The sequence below is a fragment of the Delphinapterus leucas genome, chromosome 11 (assembly GCF_059928025.1).
Source record: "Delphinapterus leucas isolate spDelLeu-1000000601 "Yukka" chromosome 11, BTC_Dleu_Yukka2, whole genome shotgun sequence".
NCBI classification, from domain to species: Eukaryota; Metazoa; Chordata; class Mammalia; order Artiodactyla; family Monodontidae; genus Delphinapterus; species Delphinapterus leucas.
In genome coordinates, this window is record NC_143139.1 from 34,787,709 (window position 1) to 34,809,653 (window position 21,945).

The 21,945-nt window shown below is 35.2% G+C and overlaps 1 protein-coding gene across 2 annotated transcripts in view; it reads left to right on the forward strand.

Annotated features, from left to right (window-relative positions):
- Window positions 1-21,945, forward strand: part of TMEM117 (transmembrane protein 117) — a 532,025-nt gene that overhangs the window by 265,670 nt on the left and 244,410 nt on the right. Inside the window, exon 4 of one of the 2 annotated variants that reach the window (XM_022572405.2) lies at window positions 13,886-13,985. The exons of the other annotated variant lie outside the window; for it this stretch is intronic. Coding sequence (XP_022428113.1) covers window positions 13,886-13,985 — 100 coding nt within the window. The remainder of the gene's footprint in view (window positions 1-13,885; window positions 13,986-21,945) is intronic. 2 annotated transcript variants of the gene reach the window in all.

The window sequence follows — 21,945 nt, forward strand, 5'->3', positions numbered from 1 at the left end:
TAAATTTCTTCAAATGCACACTTATTATTTGTTTAACCTCTGCAGGATCTGCAGCAATTCCCCTTTTTCATTTCTGAGATGGTTATTTGTCAGAAATTGTTACTTGTACCTTCTCTCTTTATATGTTGATCAGTCTTGCTAGAGAATGATCAATTTTATGTCTTCACAGAACCAACTTTGTACATCCTCTCTATTGTATAGTTCCATTTTTTCTTTGTACATGTTTAATTAAATTTTATTTTTAAAACTTTTTATTATTTTTATCTTTTTGGGTGTATTTTGCTACTTCTTTAATTTCCTGAGAAAGATTCTTAATTCATTAATTTTTAGCGTTTGTTCTTTTTAAAATATATTTGTTTAAAATTGAAAGTTTAAGCATGATTTTAGGTATATCTAACAATATTTTTATTACTATCCAGTTCAAAATATTTTCTCTGTCCCACTAAGATTTCAATTTTGACTCACATGTTACTTGAAGTGTATTTCTTCGTTTCCAAAGATCTGGGGGGATTGTCAAGTTATCTTTTTATTATTGATTTATAGTCTAGTTACATTATGGTCAAAGAATATCCTTTATATAATTCAGTCATTTAAAAATTTTTGAGACTTGCTTTATAGCCTTGTTTATTTTCAAGATGTCTAAATGTTCTCTGTTGCATGAAAAGTATGTGTATTCTGTACATATGGGGTGAGTCTATATATATATATATATATATATATACACACACACACACACACACACACACATTAGAGAGTTTGCTAATCATCTTATTCAAATCCTTTATGTCCTCACTGATATTTTTGTCTGCTTGTTTCATTGGTTATTGAGAGAAATATGTTGATATATTATACATTTTCTTTGTGAATTTGTCTATTTTTTCTTACCACTTTATAAATTTACTTTAATTCCTGTATTTTGGTGGTACCTTATATCTTCCTGATGGGTTGAATCTTTTGTCATTAGTAAGGTTCTCTCACTTTATAATAATACATTTTGCCTTGATTGATATTATTATAGCTATACCACATTTCTTCTTGTTATTGTTTGCATGTTATCTTTTAAACCTTTTTAACTATTCTATTTTCAACCCTCATGTAGTGTTAGTTTTAGCTGTATTTTTTTATAGACAGCATATAATTGAATTTTGAATTTGCATGTCTGAAAAATATCTTTATTCTCTCTGGACACTTTTTTCTCTGCTCTCTGTATTGTCTATTTCCTCTGAGTGAGTACCTCATTTTTGTTTAGTTTTGAGCTTTTTTTTCTTGTTAGAAATTTACCTCAAATACATGGTAGTGTATGAAGTGAGTTCATTTTCAATAGTGGGCTGTAAAAGATGGTTGGAAAGTCTCTGTGCATAACAAGGCTTGTGACCAGTAAGACTTGTATGGAGGGGGATTGTGGTCAATGGGAATTTGCTTATTTCACTAGGTGATCTTCAATTGTTAATGATTTTTTTGGTGAGGGCAGAGCTGGTCAGTTTTCTTTGAGATGAAACTTGTCTTCAACCCATATAAACAGTATTTAGGTAATGGGACTCGTTTAATATAAAAGGTGTATTTTTATAGCTTTTCTTCTCATTAAGGCGTCTAGCTCTCTGCTTGAATTTCTCCAGGTAGCAAATGCTCATCTTAGCTCGTGGGACAAAAGTCATTTTCTGGTTTTATTGGCTGGAAGAGAGTACATAACTACTCATCATGCAGGATTTCCAACTCCTGTTTTAAGTTCCATCCTTCCTCTCCCTCACAACCAGAAATACTGAGCCTTCAGTCCCTGAGTATTGTTGAGGTTCAGAGGCAGAATTTAGTTCCTTCCTTAATATCCCCAGAAGGATATCATACAACAGAAAAAGTTGAAACCGTCACTATTTCTCAATCTGCTTTGCAAAACATTTATACTGCTTTGAGTAGTATAGTCATTTTCACAATATTGATTCTTCCAATCCAAGAACATGGTATATTTCTCCATCTATCTGTGTCATCTTTGATTTCTTTCATCAGTGTTTTATAGTTTTCTGAGTACAAGTTTTTGCCTCCTTAGGTAAGTTTATTCCTAGGTATTTTATTCTTTTTGTTGTGATGGTAAATGGGATTGTTTCCTTAATTTCTCTTTCTGATCTTTTGTTGTTAGTGCATAGGAATGCAAGAGATTTCTGTGCATTAATTTTGTATCCTGCAACTTTACCAAATTCATTGATTAGCTCTAGTAGTTTTCTGGTAGCATCTTTAGGATTTTCTATGTATAGTATCATGTCCTTTGCAAACAGTGACAGTTTTACTTCTTCTTTTCCAATCTATAATCCTTTTATTTTTTTTCCTTTTCTGATTGCCTTCCAAAACTATTTTGAATAAAAGTGGCGAGAGTGGACATCCTTGTCTTGTCTGTTCGTGATCTTAGAGGAAATGCTTTCAGTTTTTCACCATTAAGAATGATGTTTGCTGTGGGTTTGTCATATATGGCCTTTATTATGTTGAGGTAGGTTCCCTCTATGCCCACTGTAGAGAGTTTTGATCATAAATTGGTGTGGAATTTTGTCAAAAGCTCTTTCTGCATCTGTTGAGATGATCATATGGTGTTTGTTATTCAATTTGTTACTATGGTGAATCACATTGATTGATTTGCATATATTGAAGAATCCTTGCATCCCTGGGATAAATCCCACTTGATCATGGTTTATGATCCTTTTAATGTGTTGTTGGATACTGTATGCTAGTATTTTGTTGAGGATTTTTGTGTATACGTTCATCAGTGATACTGGTCTGTAATTTTCTTTTTCTGTGACATCTTTGTCTGGTTTTGGTATCAGGGTGATGGTGGCCTCGTAGAATGAGTTTGGGAGTATTCCTCCCTCTGCAATTTTTTTGGAAGAGTTTGAGAATGATAGGTGTTAGCTCTTCTCTAAACGTTTGATAGAATTTGCCTGTGAAGCCATCTGGTTCTGGACTTTTGTTTGTTGGAAGGTTTTTAATTACACTTTCAATTTCACTACTTGTGATTTGTCTGTTTATATTTTATATTTTTCCTGGTTCAGTCTTGGAAAGTTGTACCTTTCCAAGAATTTGTCCATTTCTTCCAGGTTGTCCATTTTATTGTCATATAGTTTCTTGCAGTAGTCTCTTATGATACTTTGTATTTCTGCAGTGTCCATTGTAACTTCTCTTTTTTCATTTCTAATTTTATTGACTTGAGTCCTCTCCCTCTGTTTCTTGATGAGACTGGCTAAAAGTTTATCAATTTTGTTTATCTTTTCAAAGAACCAGTCTTTAGTTTTATTGCTCTTTGCTTTTGTTTTCTTTGTTTCTATTTCGTTTATTTCTGCTCTGATCTTTATGACTTCTTTCCTTCCGCTAACCTTGGGTTTTGTTTGCTCTTCTTTCTCTAGTTCCTTTAGGTGTAAGGATAGATTGTTTCTTTGAGATTTTTCTTGTTTCTTGGGGTAGGATTGTATTGCTGTAAAATTCCCTCTTTTTCGTGTTTTCATTGTCATTTGTCTCTAGGTATTATTTGATTTTCTCTTTGATTTCTTCAGTGATCTCTTGGTTATTTAGTAACATATTGTTTAGCCTCCAAGTGTTTGTGTTTTTTACTTTTTTTCCCCTGTAATTTATTTCTAATCCCATAGCATTGTGGTCGGAAAAGATGCGTGATATGATTTCAATTTTCTTAAATTTACCAAGGCTTGATTTGTGATCCAAGATGTGACCTATCCTGGAGAATGTTGTGAGCTATCCTGAAGAATGTTCCGTGTACACTTGAGAAGAAAGTGTAATCTGCTGTTTTCAAATGGAATGTCCTATAAATATCAATTAAATCTATCTGGTCTATTGTGTCATTTAAAGCTTGTGTTTCCTTATTAATTTACTGTCTAGATGATCCATCCATTGGTGTGAGGTATTAAAGTCCCCCACTATTATTGTGCTACTGTCAATTTCCCCTTTCATGGCTGTTAACATTTGCCTTTTGTATTGAGGTGCTCCTATGTTGGGTGCATAAATATTTACAATTGTTATATCTTCTTCTTGCATTGATCCCTTGATCATTATGTAGTGTCTTTCCTTTTCTCTTGTAACGGTCTTTATTTTAAAGTCTGTTTCATCTGATATGAGTTTTGCTACTCCAGCTTTCTTTTGGTTTCCATTTGCATGGAATATCTTCCTCCATCCCCTCACTTTCAGTCTGTATGTGTCCCTAGGTCTGAAGTGGGTCTCTTGTAGACAGCCTATATACAGGTCTTGTTTTTGGACCCATTCAGCCAGTCTGTGTCTTTTGGTTGGAACATTTAAGGTAATTATTGATACGTATGTTCCTATTACCATTTTCTTAATTGTTTTGTTTTTGTGGATACTTTTCTTCCCTTGTGTTTCCAGCCTAGAGAAGTTCATTTAGTATTTGTTGTAAAGCTGGTTTGGCGGTGCTGAATTCTCTTAGCTTTTGCTTATCTGTAAAGCTTTTGATTTCTCTGTTGAATCTGAATGAGATCCTTCCTGGATAGAGTAACCTTGGTTGTAGTTTTTTCCCTTTCATCACTTTAAATATATCCTGCCACTCCCTTCTGGCCTGCTGAGAAATCAGCTGATAACCTAATGGGGAGTGCCTCTATGTTATTTGTTGCTTTTCCCTTGCTGCTTTTAATATTTTTTGTCTGAATTTAATTTTTGTTGGTTTGATTAATATCTATCTTGGTGTGCTCCTCCTAGGGTTTATCCTGTATGGGATTCTCTGTGCTTCTTGGACTTGGGTGTATATTTCCTTTCCCATGTTAGGGAAGTTAGGGAAGTTTTCAACTATGATCTCTTTTTTTTAAATTTTTTTATTTTTAGCATCACTAATTTATTTATTTATTTTACATCTTTATTGGAGTATAATTGCTTTACAATGGTGTGTTAGTTTCTGCTTTATAACAAAGTGAATCAGTTATACAAATACATATGTTCCCGTATCTCTTCCCTCTTGCGTCTTCCTCCCTCCCACCCTCCCTATCCCACCCCTGTAGGTGGTCACAAAGCACCGAGCTGATCTCCCTGTGCTATGCGGCTTCTTCCCACTAGCTATCTATTTTACGTTTGGTAGTGTATATATGTCCATGCCACTCTCTCGCTTTGTCACAGCTTACCCTTCCCCCTCCGCATATCCTCAAGTCCATTCTCTAGTAGGTCTGTGTCTTTATTCCTGTCTTACCCCTAGGTTCTTCATGACATTTTTTTTTCTTAAATTCAATATATGTGTTTTAGTGTACGGTATTCGTCTTTCTATTTCTGACTTACTTCACTCTGTATGACAGACTCTAGGTCCATCCACCTCATTACAAATAGCTCAATTTCATTTCTTTTTATGGCTGAGTAATATTCCATTGTATATATGTGCCACATCTTCTTTATCCATTCATCCTATGATGGACACTTAGGTTGTTTCCATCTCCGGGCCACTGTATATAGAGCTGCAAGGAACATTTTGGTACATGACTCTTTTTGAATTATGGTTTTCTCAGGGTATATTCCTAGTAGTGGGACTGCTGGGTCATATGTCAGTTTTATTTGTAGTTTTTTAAGGAACCTCCATACTGTTCTCCATAGTGGCTGTACCAATTCACATTCCCACCTGCAATGCAAGAGGGTTCCCTTTTCTCCACACCCTGTCCAGCATTTATTGTTTCTAGATTTTTTGGTGATGGCCACTGTGACTGGTGTGAGATGATATCTCATTGTAGTTTTGATTTGCATTTCTCTAATGATTAATGATGTTGAGCATTCGTTCATGTGTTTGTTGGCAGTCTGTATATCTTCTTTGGAGAAATGTCTATTTAGGTCTTCTGTCCATTTTTGGATTGGGTTGTTTGTTTTTTTGTTATTGAGCTGCATGAGCTGCTTATATATTTTGGAGATTAATCCTTTGTCATCAACTATGATCTCTTCAAATATTTTCTCAAATCCTTTCTCTTTCTCTTCTTCTTCTGAGACCCCTAAATTCGAATGTTGGTGAATTTCATGTTGTCCCAGAGGTCTCTGAGACTGCCCTCAATTCTTTTCATTCTTTTTTCTTTATCCTGCTCCTTGGCAGTTATCTTCACCATTGACTTTATAGGACAAATGTCAAATGTAATTTGCCAGTATACATTTGAAGGGCGATGAAATAAATTTTCTTTCTTTTTTCATATGGATAACATAAATGTATTTTGCTATATAGCTCTTTCACTGTTTTTGCCAGTAAATTGGTGCACGAAGTTATAGATTGATATCTAGCCTTATTTAAAAGGATTGTTTTAAAACAATAAGATTCAGTAGATACCATGAAGAGATTTTACAATATTTCACTTTTTTCATTATTAGCCAGCTAACTTATATTCAAATTAAATAAATTTCCAGTGTGTGATTGCAGAAAGTCAAAGATGGGTTCTTTATTTTGATTTGATTATATCCTACCCTCTAGTTTTTTATTCTAGAAGAGGTATAAAAATGATAGAGTGATATTCTATTCTAACTTTGTTAGAACATCATAATTAATTACATGGCCCACAATTTATCTGTGGTTTTCTTTTAGTTTTTCTTATATTGCAAATCCTTGTTTTTATCTTTATCCTTTATTCTCTTTCTAGTTGGCCCTGGTGTCAGATGATCTAAATAATCTTTTTATATTAATTAATTAATTCATTGCTTCATTCATTTAAGTATTTTTGTATTCCTAAATCATACTATACACCGAACAAAAATTTTCAGCTGCCTAGATGAAGGAAATATTTTCTTTACACTTGATGAACTAAGTCTTGTGGTAGAAAGGGGCAATGTGAGACAATCATTAGAAGACTTTGGGAAATTTGTTTAACATAGAAGTATATTCAAAGTGTTACAGTAACACCAGGGAAGGGGTGACTTATAGGAATAATAGCAGTCGATTTCTCAGTGGACAGGCTTAGTTAGTAATCTTAGGCCAGAAGAAAGGTATGGCATTCCAGACAATGGGAGCATTGCATGCAAAGATGCTAAGGTATGTCATAGAATGGTGGGATAGTTGGTGAGATTGGATTTATGGTGGGGAAGAGGGCCTGAAAAAAGGAGACTGTGAGATGAAATATGAATCTGAAAAATAAGATAGCTTGCAGAGGGTGAAGGATCTTCTTATCCATGCTTTGCTTTTTGGGAACCACTACATTATTTTGGAAATGTGAGCCCGTATGTCAGAGATCTAACATTTTTTTTTCATACCTATTATGAAATAGTTGTGCTAGAAGTTCTATATTCTTTATTGCATGTAATCCTCAAGAAACCCTGTGAAGGGAAGTTATTTTTATCCCCATTCTACAGATAAGGGAATGGATGATTATCAAGTTATTCATTTGTCCCAGGTCATAAAGTGGGGAGGTGGTCTACAAACCTAATACTTTCTGGTTCCAGGACTCTTGCTCTTCTAGTACACCATATTAATTCTCCAGAAGTTACCATAGTGGCAATAAAGAATCTATAGTGAAGTGAAGATAATCACAGGGAAATAGGAGGTTATTGTGTAATTCAGATTAGAGATGGTTATGAACAGGGTTAAGACATTGGTAGTGGTGATAACAGAAAAACTGCATAGATTTGAGGCCCTTTCAGAAGTAACCTCAGTGGTTAACCAAATGTTGAGGGTAAAAGACAGGGAGGAATTGATGTTATAGTAAGGTTTCTGTATCTACCAAAAACGAATTTCACTGAATGGGGTTAAGCAAGACAAAAATGAAAGGAAGAGTTGATATGTGTATGTGTTAACAATCAGGATGGATTTGTCCAATGAAAACTCCATCTATTGTCTTATATATGTCTTCTTTATAGAAGTTAGAGGGAATGAATGACTAAAGTTGGGGAATTTGCGTTGGTATTTTATCTGTAAGCATTTTTGGGTCCAGATACAATTTTGATCACTCCAGCCTCCTTCTAACAGTTGTCTGCGGCATTTGTCACCTTCCAATGGATCTTGCTCTGTACTTCATACCCTAGGTCTTGCCTGGAAGGTCCGTACACATGTATTGAGCTCTATCAAAGTCTTTCAATAGTCAAGAACTAGCTATTTTGAGCAGAAATATTAAAATGCGGTTATTTGTATAACAGTTGAACAAGTGACTGGATTAAAGGCTATTAATCATTTCATTACAAGTGCAAAGATTGAGAAAGGTTAATATAATAAATCTAGGTTTAATTTCTGGCATTTTATAGTGACAGATTTTCACCTCAAGCCTTAAGAACATTTAGAGTTTTTGCTTGAGTTTCATTGTGTTTAATGCAGGTAAGTCAACTTCTTGTCCATGATTTACTTGTGTATGAAGCCCCCAATCTTGTTTATGTTGCCCGAACATGGCTGAGAGAGACAACTGTGGCGTCATGAATCCAGCTGGCCACAGATGGGTCTTCAGTGAAGCATGAATCCATACTGGTTTGGTGATCTATGTTTACTGCCTCTTGTTAAACTTTTAGAGATTCAGCTCCTAAATCACCTGGCATTAACTGCATCTACTTACATATAAGTAATAGACTGAAGTAAACTGGAGCCTCTGTTGCTAGTACTCAAGACTCTCACCTGTAAGGCCAATTCATTATATTATCATTTCATCGACTACTTAGCCCATGTTAGAGTCTGTTTAGTTTATGGCCATTTAGCACATAGGTTTCGCTAGGCACAGTAGGCTTAGTAGCTCATGTTTTCAGGTTGTTATGATAATTATGAACCTTTCCAAGATCCTGTTGACGTTTACACACATATGTTATGGATTTGACAGTTAAGCCTGAAATCTCAAGAAAAAAATACTGAAGTTGTAGCTTGAAAAGAAATTCATTTAGAATCTTTAAAGAAAATATCAACAATAAATACTTACCTGGAAGGCTGGTAAGACTGCAAGCTTTTCTAGATCTAAGCATAGAAAGCGAGCTAAAGCTCAAAGCAAAACAAACAAAAGATGTATGACTAGTTGAAATAATTAGCTAAAACTCTGAACGAAACTAAAACTTTAACGGTGCCTCCTAGCAAATAAAATTTAAACTGTTGTGTATATAAACTCCACAACTTCACATTTTCAGAGTCTAATGTGATATTCAAACTGGCCAGAATTGCTGATATAAATATATGTACACTCTGTCCTTTACAACCTGAGCAGGAAGTATTGTTAAATGTTAATGAATGTGCAAATCAGTGAACTAGTGGTTGAAAGTTTTTATGGCAGGTCTGCATATTTGTAATTCTTCTTTATATTTGTCCAAAACAGCAAAATTAAGAATAACTACTAATTTTTTTTGGTACAATATATCATTTTAAAAAACATTTTTATTTCATGTGAGACTGTAGTTGATTTACAATATTGTGTTAGTTTCAGGTGTACAGCAAAGTGATTCAGTTATACATATACATTTATCTCTTCCTTTTCAAATTCTTTTCCCATTCAGGTTATTACAGATTATTGAGCAGAGTTCCCTGTGCTACACAGTAGGTCCTGTTGGTTATCTACTTTAAATATAGTAGTGTAGGGCTTCCCTGGTAGCACAGTGGTTGAGAGTCCGCCTGCCGATGCAGGGGACACGGGTTCGTGTCCCGATCTGGGAAGATCCCACATGCCGCGGAGCGGCTGGGCCCGTGAGCCATGGCCGCTGAGCTTGTGCATCCGGAGCCTGTGCTCCACAACGGGAGAGGCTGCAGCGGTGGGAGGCCCGCATACCGCAAAAAAGTAAAAATAAAATAAAATAAAATAAAAAATATATATATATAGTAGTGTGTATATGTTAATCCCAAACTCCCAATTTATCTCTCCCCCCACCACCTTTCCCCTTTGGTAACCATAAGTTTGTTTTCTATGTCTGTGAGTCTGTTTCTGTTTTGTAAATATGTTCATTTGTATCAATTTTTTTAGATTCTGCATATAAGCGATGTCCTATTATATTTTTCTTTCTCTGACTTACTTAGCATGATTATCTCCAGGTCCATCCATGTTGCTGCAAATGGCATATTTCATTCTCTTTAATGGTTGAGTAGTATTCCATTGTGCATATATATATATATATATATATATATATATATATATACACATCTTTATCCATTTAGGACATTAAGTTGCTTCCATGTCTTGGTTATTGTAAACAGCGCTGCAGTGAACATTGCGGTGTATGTATCCTTTCGAACCATGTTTTTCTCTGGATATATGCCCAGGAGTGGATTGCTGGGTCATATGGTAGTTCTATTTGTAGTTTTTTAAGGAAGCTCCATACTGTTCTCCATAGTGGCTGTACCAATTTACATTCCCACCAGCAGTGTAGGAGGGTTCCCTCTTCTCCACACCCCGTCCAGCATTTATTATTTGTAGACTTTTTGATGATGGCCATTCTGACTGGTGTGAGGTGATACCTCATTGTAGTTTTGATTTGCATTTCTCTAATATTTAGCGATATTGAGCATCTTTTCATGTGCCTGTTGGTCATCTGTATGTCTTCTTTGGAGAGATGTCTAGAATAACTACTATATTTTATATATATCACTCTTCACTTTTAAATATATTAATTAATTCATAAATTCTCTGTGCCACCTCCTTTGCATTATTATGCCCAGTACTCACCATGTGCCCACAGCCACAGAGGAGTGACATTCCCCTATTTTGTGCTGACATATCTTTCTAGATGAATACAGGACAGTTATTCTGCAATCAAGGAAATACAAATGTAGTTGGAGAAGTGAAAACACAAAACAATTAAAAAACATATTTAATGGTTTTCTCTGTGGTAAAGTTCTTCATAATTCAATCTTATTTTATTGCTGTTTCTAAGGTTTAATATACATAGGTTTGCCTATGTAATATATCAATAAATATGAATAACTTGGGTCACTTTGTTAATTCATACATTAAGCAGATGTTTATTGATCACTTACTTTTTTCAGGCAGTGCTCTAGGTTCTGGGGAATTAACAGTGAAAAAATTAGCTAAAATAAGTCCCAGTCCTCCTGGAGCTTATTATCTAGTTTTAGCTATTGTCTTCTCTCATGGTTTTCAGTGATGGGAACCTCTTTCTTAACATCCTAGTGATTTTTGAATGAATGATGGATTTTATACATAAAAATGTATAGAGGATCTAGATGATACTTTATTCTTCCTGAAAAGGTTCACTCTTTCCTCTATTAGTTGGAAAGAATAGAAGCTGATCACTTTAATTCAGTCATGGAATGGACTGGATAAGGACTGATTTACAGCTTCATCAAGGACCCATCCATCTCTGGTTTTCTCTAGCCTGCCACATCCCTGTATATCTTGGGCCATTCTCTCTAGCAGGCTCTGAACTATAATAGTTTCCTCAGCATGGTGAAGTTGCCAAACCTCTGCTATACTTTACAGAGACTTTCTGCTTAGTCTCTCAGCATCCCCAGTGTTCAAGTTCATAATTTGGTAAATGTCTTGAAAGGACAACCAACTGTGTATCATGTTCTCTTCTAGGCCTCTCTTTTCTCACAAGAATCTTGGCTCCTTAAATTTCAAATGTTGCCCCTCTAACCCACTGAGACTGCCCTCTGCCCAGGAAAACCCCAGATCCTCCTCTTCTTGCCTTGCACACAGAATCAGTTAATGTCTCCAGAGAAAATATAGTATAGCTAACCTTTCCACAATTCTCTCCAATCTGGTATCTTAGTTTTTCTTGTCCTCATTGCTTCATCAGCTCTCAGATGCCTTTAAGCAGATTTTGGGAGTGACTTTTATATTTTGTTTAGATCTCTTAGTTGTTCTTGGCTGGATCATTGGCCTGTTGCATGCTTACCATCTCATCCCTATTTTTAGATACTGAAATAGAAGAATGATGCCTTCCCTTACACACATCTATACAACCACAAAGAATGTAGCCAGAAATTTCTACCCTAGCCCAATGTATTCTAGAATTACTTGGCAGAGTGGACACGTAGAGATGTATCATTGAACGAAATCTTCAAAATAGGTGTCATTGAAAAAGCTGGACAATCAACAGAGCTAATACTCCATAGTACACTGAGCTCACTGCCCAAGAACTGCTTAGATGGATGAACTCAGTATAAGTGGGAGTCCAAAACCTAATGGTAGCTCTGGGGAGTTGAAGCTTCTGGATGTGACTCTTGACTTCTTATTATGAATTATCTTCACAGGAAGTAATTCTTGATTGTCATTGTCTTACTAAAATACTGGGGAACAGAGATATTCTTTGTGTTTTCTATATCTCTACTAACACTTGTAGGAAGAAGGTATAGCACAGTGGTTAAGTGCCTGGATTTGGGGTCAATCAAATTTAGATTCAAATCTTGTCCATTTACTAGATGCTTGACCTTGAGAAAGTTGCAAAAACTCTCTAAAGCCTTAATTCCATATCTGTGAAACAGGAATAACAATACATTTCACTTTTCTGATATGAAAGTTGATGGAGACTCAGTTTTCAAAGTGCTAATAACAATCTCTAGAACATCGCTAGCATGCAATTTATGGTAGCTAAAAATTTTTTGGCTATTATGGAAGCACATGGAATTAGAGACCCAGAATTTTGAGATGAGACCTTAAGATATTTACATAGACCCTCCATAGACTTTAAGATATTTACACAGCCCCTCCAAAGAATGAAGCATGTGGAAAAAGAACTGTTTTAAGAATTCATAAGTTTGTTTTTGTTGTTAAAAAACTATGTAAACACCTGTTTATGTTATGGATAAAAAACTATCTGAAATAACCCTGGAAAAAAATAACTGAATTGGAAATGGTTTAATTCTCAGCAACTTCAAAAATGTGCTTCTTCATAGTTTCAACAGATAACTAACAAACATATCATTCCCTACTGCATGTTGTTTTAAAGTTAATCCTCCAGTATGAAATAAAAAGTTAAAAAATGAAGTTAATCTAAGCAGAGGCACATTTAACTGGCACTCTAAATTGTACAGGTATTATCACGTTTAAGAAAAGGAACAAAATTTAAAGGAAAAGAAATCTAGCAACTAACCCCAATAACTTTAAAAAAAAACAAAGTAAAAGAAGTCTGAGTGAAAAACTGAGAGTTAAAAATAGAGAGAGAGACAAATTTGGTTCCTAGCTACCATCCATTTGTTATGTGGTATTGATTGAGCAGGTTAAGTGATCTCTGTGAGTCCCATTTTTCTCAGAGAAATTACAAGATGGTAAAAATGATACTTAGAATTTTCTTGACTATCAAACAAGAAAATGAAAATGCTTAATAAACAATAAGCATGGTCACATTACTTGTATTTAATGATTGGGTGTACCTGTGAATCTCTCTTTCAGCTGTGAGGCGTATGAATTGGTGTTATATAGCAAGCAAACAAGAATTAACTATGTAAAAAGTGATGAAATGAAGTCTTCTGGTTATTGCTATTTAAGTAATAATTTAAACCACGTATATTTGAGTCAATTTTTACATCACTGTGTGGAAAATTTTCTCTAATCTTGATATTCTTCTGAACATTATTCAGATATATTATACTTAAAGCCTATTCCCAGCACCTTTTCAATAGTTCTGACTCAACAGAACTGAAGGAAAGTGAACTCTTCTCTTCCTTTCAAGTTACTCTAATTCAGGAATTGTTTCTGCGCTCCTCATGCTTGAGTGAGTGTGAAATGATGCCTTTGCTGAGTATTTCTGTTTGATTTTCCAAAAGCTATTGTCAGTCCTATAGCTCAAAAACAAAAGGCACGTGGTAATTGGTATAGTCACAGTCAGTCTTCAAATCTAATTAGAACTGACCCAGACACCCTCAGAGCTCCTCCTAGCCTTTCAGATTTGTAAGCATAGATGATGAGATGAAAGCAAGAAAGCTTGTGGAAAGGGGAAAAAGCCCCTTTGCGTGTTGCTGAACCAGAAAGCTTTGACTGTATGGCTCTCTGAGTCCGGACAATGTCTTGTGTGTTTGTTTCCACAGAGCGTATATCATTACAGACTATATGGGCATCCGAAATGAAAGTTTCATGAAATTAGCTGCAGTAGGGACCTGGATGGGGGACTTTGTCACAGCTTGGATGGTAAGAAATTTTAACTTCACCCATTTCAAACGTCAGATGGAAGACATGTTCATAATGTTGGATACACACTACTTTTTTTTTTTAACTTTAAATAACTTCATGAATTATTTTATTTCATGTTACATGTCAAATAACATTCCAAAGTAAAAAAAAAAGGATCTTGTTTTCATGGTTAGCATTATTACATTTGTGCAGAGCCCTCAAACATGAGAAAGTCTCATTTATTTCACAAAATTTGAACGTACAGTCATTTCAGTAACTGGTTTGTTAGATAATCCAAGTCCAGTTATCCCCGGTTTTTCAAGCAACAAGTCACAGGAAATGCTGAGCTCTAACTGTTCGTGTGCCTGTCAGCCCAGCATCCTGATCTCCAGCCCCTTTTTGACACAGCCGTGCTCTTTGTTTTGTTATATCATTCCTCTGTCCTCCCAAGGATTAGAGATATAGTTTCATTTTCTCAACTAATGTGAATTGGATTTTATTGGATACACATTGCTTTTCATGGTTTAGAGCAAAATAGTTACCTCTGTTTCAAGGGGAACAAATTCATGAATATGGACAAATCTAGAGATTATATGCAATATCTGTTTACCTCAGGTAAAAACGTCAATACAATTTTAATACTAATGACTGTCCACCAAGATATATTTATTTATAAAATGCATATATATGTGTATGTACAAAAACATATACATATGCACATATGTGTGGCATACAAACATATACACATTCATAAAATTAGTGGAAAATTCTTTCCTGTGAAATTCTAAATAATTTTGTGAAGATTGTTGTTTTCTGACATGTACACTTCTCAGGTAAGAAATGCTGTATGGCCTGTCTCAAAAGACCGTATGAAACATTCTTTAAGGACTTTAAAAATAGTTTTCTACATTTGTTTTCCTCACTGAACCTACTAACTTAATGGTAACTAAGGAGTTCTGAGAGTTGTCTGTTTTAATCTCTTTTGTGCATTATCAGTCTTTATTACTATACGTCTGCAACAATTAGACAAACCATGTTTCATGCTGAGTTCATCTGCCAGGAGAGTAACTTCTGTTTCTAACCATTGAGTTAATTAAAGACAGTATGTAGCTTAAAGGCCCTAGGTCCTGTAAGTTTACAGGAGAATCTCAGAGTGCAAAGAGCGTGACTCTCATAAAAAAGGAACACTTTAACCTTCATTGACACCTTTCATAAGTGTAGCCAATCCTGACACCTTTCATAAGTGTAGTTAATCCTAATTAGCTTTACTCAAATTCATTCACTTGAAAATGAGAGGACTTATCAAAAGAAAGATGATGCCCAAACTAAACACGATTTGGCAGGGACATGCAACTACAGATGTGTTCCTGATACTGCAGGGAGATGCTCACAACAGTTACTGCCACTTCTATTGATAGTTTTGCTTCTTACCTAGAACAGGTGTTTTCAGGGCACAGGAAGCAGTTATATCTTAACTGCTACTACTGTCATCATCCTGCAAGAGTATCAAGTAACCATAAAAGAGTTTGTCTAGCCTGTTTTTGAGCTCCCTCCCACCACTGTTCAATTTTAGAATGTTACCAGAACAAATTACCAGATGCATTCCATTTTGTTAACTTTAGAATCGAAACTTGAAGATGTTATTTATTTGTAATCATTAGAAATAGCAATGAGAATAAGCCAGACATTAAGACCAGGCTGCCTCATCTATTTCCATTGGGAAAAACTATTTAAAAGGAAATATATGAACTTTAAGCTTGTAATTTCCTTAAAATTTGAGGTAATGCCTTTTGGAAATTTCTGCATTAATTGTGGATTATGATTTTGACTCCACTTTATGATGGCTTTACTTACTAAAATGGAAAAGAGAACTGGAACAAGAGTTCAGAAATTTGGATTCTCTGTTGCCACCTATGGTTTGACCTTCCACAAATAATGTATAATCCTTTGAGCCTCAGTCTGCACATTTCTTAAAAGGGATTAATAGTTCCTACTGGTGCTACAGGTTTTTTGTGACGATTAAACGTGTGGTCCTAGAGCAGGACTTAAAATGCTGACATGTAAGGGAGGTATAAGTGCTTTATTGTTATTGTTCATGTTTTTGGGCCCCCATCCTCGTGACTGGGCCCAGTTCCTTGAAGTAATGGCAAAGGCAGGTCATTGATCCAAACCTTAGGCTTCCCAGACTTCCTGTCTCTTCTGTGAAGCTCCAGGAGCATGAGAATCCCACCTTATTCCAGGCATGGGGTTCAGAGCATCTGGAGTTTCCTTCCTATTGCCCATGCTAGAGCAGACTAAACCAGTATAGTACTTTGCTTCCTTACTTCTGCCTGATACTGATCCTGACCAAAGTCAGGGGAGAAGCAACAGACCAACAAAACCTAAGAGCTGCTCTGGAGTTTTCAGGCTCAAGTTAGCCATTTGATGCATAAATCACTTTATTTCCCATGATGACATCATTATTTATTTGTAACCCAATTCCACCCAACTTCTCCCCAGACTTTCCCACAAAACAGTGTTTCCTAGGCCATATATAGCTCTGCCCCTATTTATTGGTTATATTATTATTTTTTTAATTAGGCTATTTTTCTTTTGAACCATAAGGTGGGGTCCAATGCCTAGGCAGCATTGAGAGGCAAATGCATAGTACAGCTTTGACCAAAGACCTTTAACCCTTCCTGGTTGGATTTTTACCATGCACTCTTCTGCCCTACTCTTATGGTTTAGGGGAGTACCAATAATTCCACAGTTCAATCTGTAGTCTTTCTCTCTCTCCATTATCTCTCTTACCTTCAGAGTTTCTCCTAAATTTGCTACTTTAATGCCTTCTATTTCTACTAACTAACCTGATAACTTTTTACCTTTTCCTATACCATAGATTACTGCTCCAATCAATACTTCCAATACCACAGAAGTAGGACTAGATTGAGGGTCAAGGAAACTATGTTATAGGTTTAACCCAGCAAACCTTCTGGGGCCTCTCATCTGTTCCTTTCCGCAAACTGAGGAAGAATCAAAATCCCTTTCTGCGTATGTAATCTGAAAAACTGACCTTTCCCCATTAGCCACAGGGATAGAAATGGCAAAAGAAACAGTTCTCTCCTGATTTGAAAGTACAGTCACCCAGGGAGGATTCCCAGAGCACATAATTTCTATTCCCATTTCTATTCACTGACTAGGCAGTACGTTTCCATATAAATATTTATATGTCTACATATGTGTCATTGATAACATTTAAAAAAAATAATAGTTTTCCTCATGAGAGGAGTCTAAGGAAGCTTTGACCTTCATTTCTCCATAGAATTCTCATCATGAAGGTGACTATTTACATTTCCAATAAAAGCGTGTCTTTCAATGCAGTTCAGAAATAGAGGCTTTTTCTTTGGTGGAAATAATTCAGAACTTTTCCTTGGTTTTAAAAGGCACATCAGGACTGATGTGATCCACAGGCAAGGCTGATATCAACCAATCTGACAAAAATCTTTGACCCTCACACTACCGAGTGTCGAGCTCTGCTAGGTTCAGTTCCCTGGCAGTCCTGACTTTTCCAGGCTCTGTGGTATGCCTTGTACAGAAGGCTATAAGTATATGTCAGGGTTCAAGTTACTAATTTTTTTGTCAAATAGACTTTTTAAAAATTAGTATAAAAGAAATACATAAAGTGACCAGTGAGGTAATTCATCATTGAGCTGGCCCTTTATGTTAAGAGTTGCAGAGACGAGCTCTGTCACGAGGACACGCAGAAAGCAAAAACGCTGGGTGTCTCATGCGACACCATTGCCACATAGACCCATGTTTGCCCATGCTCTGTGCCATTAAGCAAAGAGCCAAGGAGGGTCAGCTGTTCCACAGCACATGGCTCCAGCTTGACCACCTCCCCCGTGTGGAAGACAGAGGTCATGGCCTCTGCTGAGGTCTAAGGTGGCAGGGCATCCTGTGGACATCATGATGGCCCTTGCTTCTGCCCCTCATTTAATACCAGAGGGAAAAATCACTTCCTATATATGTATACTTAATCATCATCCCCTTTCTCCAGCTCCTGATTCCTCCTGCTCTGGTGGCTTTCTCTTACAGCAAAGTGATTCAGTTATATATATATATATATATATATATATATCCACTCTTTTTTAGATTCTTTCCCATATAGGCCATTACAGAGTATTCAGTAGAGTTCCCTGTGCTATACAGAAGGTCCTTATTAATTATCTATTTTATTTATAGTAGTGTGCATATATCAATTCCAATCTCCCAATTTATTCCTCCCCCTGCCCCTTATGCCCTTGGTAATCACAAGTTTGTTTTCTAAATCTGTAACTCTATTTCTATTTTGTAGATAAGTTCATTGGTACCCTTTTTTTAGATTCCACATATAAGTGATATCATGATATTTGTCTTTCTCTGTCTGACTGACTTAGTATGACATATATATTCTTTTTTAGATTCTTTTCCATTATAAGTTATTACAAGATATTGAATATAATTCCCTGTGCTATACAGTAGGGCCTTGTTGGTTATCTTTTTTATGTATAGGAGTGTATGTATGTTAATCCAAAACTCCTAATTTATCCCTCCCTGTCCTTTCCCCTTTGATAACCATAAAAGTTTGTTTTTTATGTCTGTGAGTCTGTTTCTGTCTTGTAAATACATTCATTTGTATCATTTTTGTTGACGTAATTCTCCTAAATGGTGATGTAACCTTTCGTACAATTTTGCGTTCTTTGGCAAAATAAAGATTGAGACTCTCAGATCCCCCCAGATGATTCCTTGAGTGGTCATTGTTGCTTTCAGGAGCATAGTTCTGCTCCTGGGGGCAACAGAAGGAAACTAGGTTGAGATATATCCCTTTAGCCACTTAAGCAGAGAGCTTTTACTGTACTATGTAAGACAGAAAATTGGTTAAACTTCAGTGGACAGAGGCAGAGAGGATTAAAGAATGGTGTATACTTGAGAATAATTTATACTCTGGGTTAGTATTTATTTACAAATCTAGAACAGAATAGAGAGAGGAACTATTTCTGCAGCATTCAAGAGTAAAGTATTCCTTCTAGCTTAAATATAGAAAATATGAAATACATTTTGTAATTATAAATACATACCTAAAATTTGGTGAGTTTTTCTATTGTCCCATGTTTATTTCACACTTTCTAAGGAAGGAGTGTGATTATCTGTGCTATTTTCATTTCACCAAGTTAGTAATAGTTTATTTAAAGTTTTCTGTTATACATGTCACCATTTTGCGGACTGTTCTGCACATGCTAATTTTGTCAGTGAACAATAACCTGGAATATAACTGACATCATATCTAGTTTGTTATTCTGTCTGGAATTGAGTTTTTCAATTCATATTATGATCAATGCCAGTTTTCTAATTATTTCTTTTCCACTGATATTTCAAAATGACAGAATAAAGAGCATAATTGAGTTGATTTAATATCTGAAATAAAGTAGCAATAATAGCTTTACTGAAGTTCATGATAAAAGAGCATTTAAACTGTGAAATGTTGAATAGAAGGATCATAGTTAGCAAACACATCGAACAAGTATATATGACAAGTGGAAGGGGCAAATCAGATATTAAACCATGCGAGCTGGACCCAAGAGCCCAGCATTAATTTGAGATGTTCTCTTTTGCTCTCTTTCTCTGCCTGTTCATTGAAGCTATTTCGTGGTTGCAGTCTACTTTCTGATTAGTTAGCCCCATGTTTGGTAAGTTTATGTTGCATTTTCCTATTTTATACAGTGAAGTTGGAAACTGGATCAAGCATTTAAATAAGTAGTAAACTATCTTTCTATAAAGATTCTTTCTTAAGTGAGATACCATAGAAAAAGAGAATGTCTCAGAGATTTGGGGGCACATGGTTTATTGAGGAAATGCTCTTCAGGGAAATCTGTAAGGAGAGGAGAGAAACAAGAGAGAGATGGGGAAGGAAGAGAGCAAAGATGTAGTCATATGGTCTCAGGTAGTCTATCCTTGGCTTGACCCACTGGGCAGGTGTTATGTTCTTGGGGAGTGGAGTGTACCAGTAAGTGAAGGGGATCTGGGTGGGACACCAACATCACCAACATTGATTACCACATTGAGAAAACCCAAGGACATTAGATTGAGTGGCATTCATAATTGCCAGAAAACATTGTCAGTTCGTTTGATTATTTGATTGAAACAGAGAACATAAGAGAGGAAATTTTTTTACATTTCTTTTTTATGCATTAGAAAATTTGAGGGAACCAAATGTGGTCATTTTGCTTCTGTGTCTATAAATATTTTAATGTATCTATAAATATTTTAGCATTGTGTTTCATGTTCCTTCAAAATAATAAGTTCTTACTAAAAAATTAATAAGACAGGAGAGTCTAACCTCCTGTTTTCTGATAGCATCACAAATGGTGATCGGGAGTCTTTTAATTTTTAGGAATCTTGGAGTTTTAAAGTCCTAACAGAATATGATATGAAAAAAAGGATTTCTGAGTAAAATAGATTATAGTATAGAATATAGATATTTAGGAATAGAAGCACAAATTCTGTCTCTGCTATAACTCTCTTAACTCAATCTCTATCAGAAATTCCATAGTATGTTACAGGTATATTGTATATAATTTATATTCATTTATTAAAAATTTATGCAATATATTATTCTAAGTGTATGAAAGGTACCAGGGAAGTATATTGGATTGAACTATGTATTGGATTGAACTACATTAAGATGTGAAAGACACTAAGCACATCTCTTATAGAAAGACAGCCCTACTAGAGGCAGGAGATACTCACTTTTCGTCTTTTCCATCCCCAGCTTAGTTTTAGCATTTTTCAATTCCATTACACTTTATTCTGTTACCTGTTATACTTCCTCAAGGCAGGTTTCCTTTTGGTCCACACATTTGTTTTGATTTTTCTAACATGATGTTCCACACCTTTTAAAGTACCATTTATCAGTCATTTGCCTGAAGTTTAAATAAAAGTGGGGGGACATTGATATTTCTTTCCTCTGAAAGTCAATAATATAATGAAATGAATACCAGTTGTTAATATTAGCTCAGAACCTCAAAAAAGAAGCTATGTGCTTCTTTTTGTAGTCATTTTAGAAGTAGTTGGATTATTCCCCTTATACATTTTTTTTAATGTTTTATTTAGTGCCTATTCCTGTGGGCCAAGCACTATTTTATGTTTGTGTGTGTGTTGTGTGTGTTGTGTGTGTGTATGGTGTGTGTGTGTGGTATGTGTGTGTGTTGTGTGTGTTGTGTGTGTGTGCTGTGTGTGTGTGGTGTGTGTGTGTGTAAAATTTTAATTAGTTTTCAGAGTTTTCAGTGCTTTCAACTACTATGCTATTTTGCCAAACTAAATAATTTTCTTGGAAATATTTAATCATAGATATCAACAAGACATGGAATATAGCTGTAGAAGTTGGTTTGATACTTTTTTTCTGTCAGTGTGTCAATAAAATTTGTCAAATTTTGTCATTAGTTGGGAGAGGGGAGTTGCATATCTTTTTAGGTACTAAATGATAGTACATCACATCTTTTCCAAACTATTACTTTTAAAGTTTAGAAAACTCAGATATTTTTTCCTGTTCCATTTTGACAAATATAAGTGGTTGAAAGCCTCTTATTTCTGGGACTGGAAGAATGTAAAAACTAGCTTTATATAATCTTTTTCTTTAATATATAATCTTTTTAAGATAGATACTTCAATTCCTGATTTTTTAAGTGTTAATTTTTTTGTTTATATAAAATTGCTATCCTTTAGCAGTTGTTTGCCCCAAGAAAGATTTTTATATTCACAGTGTACATTGCATTTGTAGTTAAATGTTCTATAAACATCAAAATGAAATTTATAACATGAGTGCTAGTACTTATGTTTTATTTTTGTTGCTTTATAAAAATGATTACATCATATTTCAAGAGACTGAAATATTTGAGTGAACAGAAGGAATATTTTGATAATGAATGATTAAGTAAAACTATGTTTGGCATATATTCTTCTC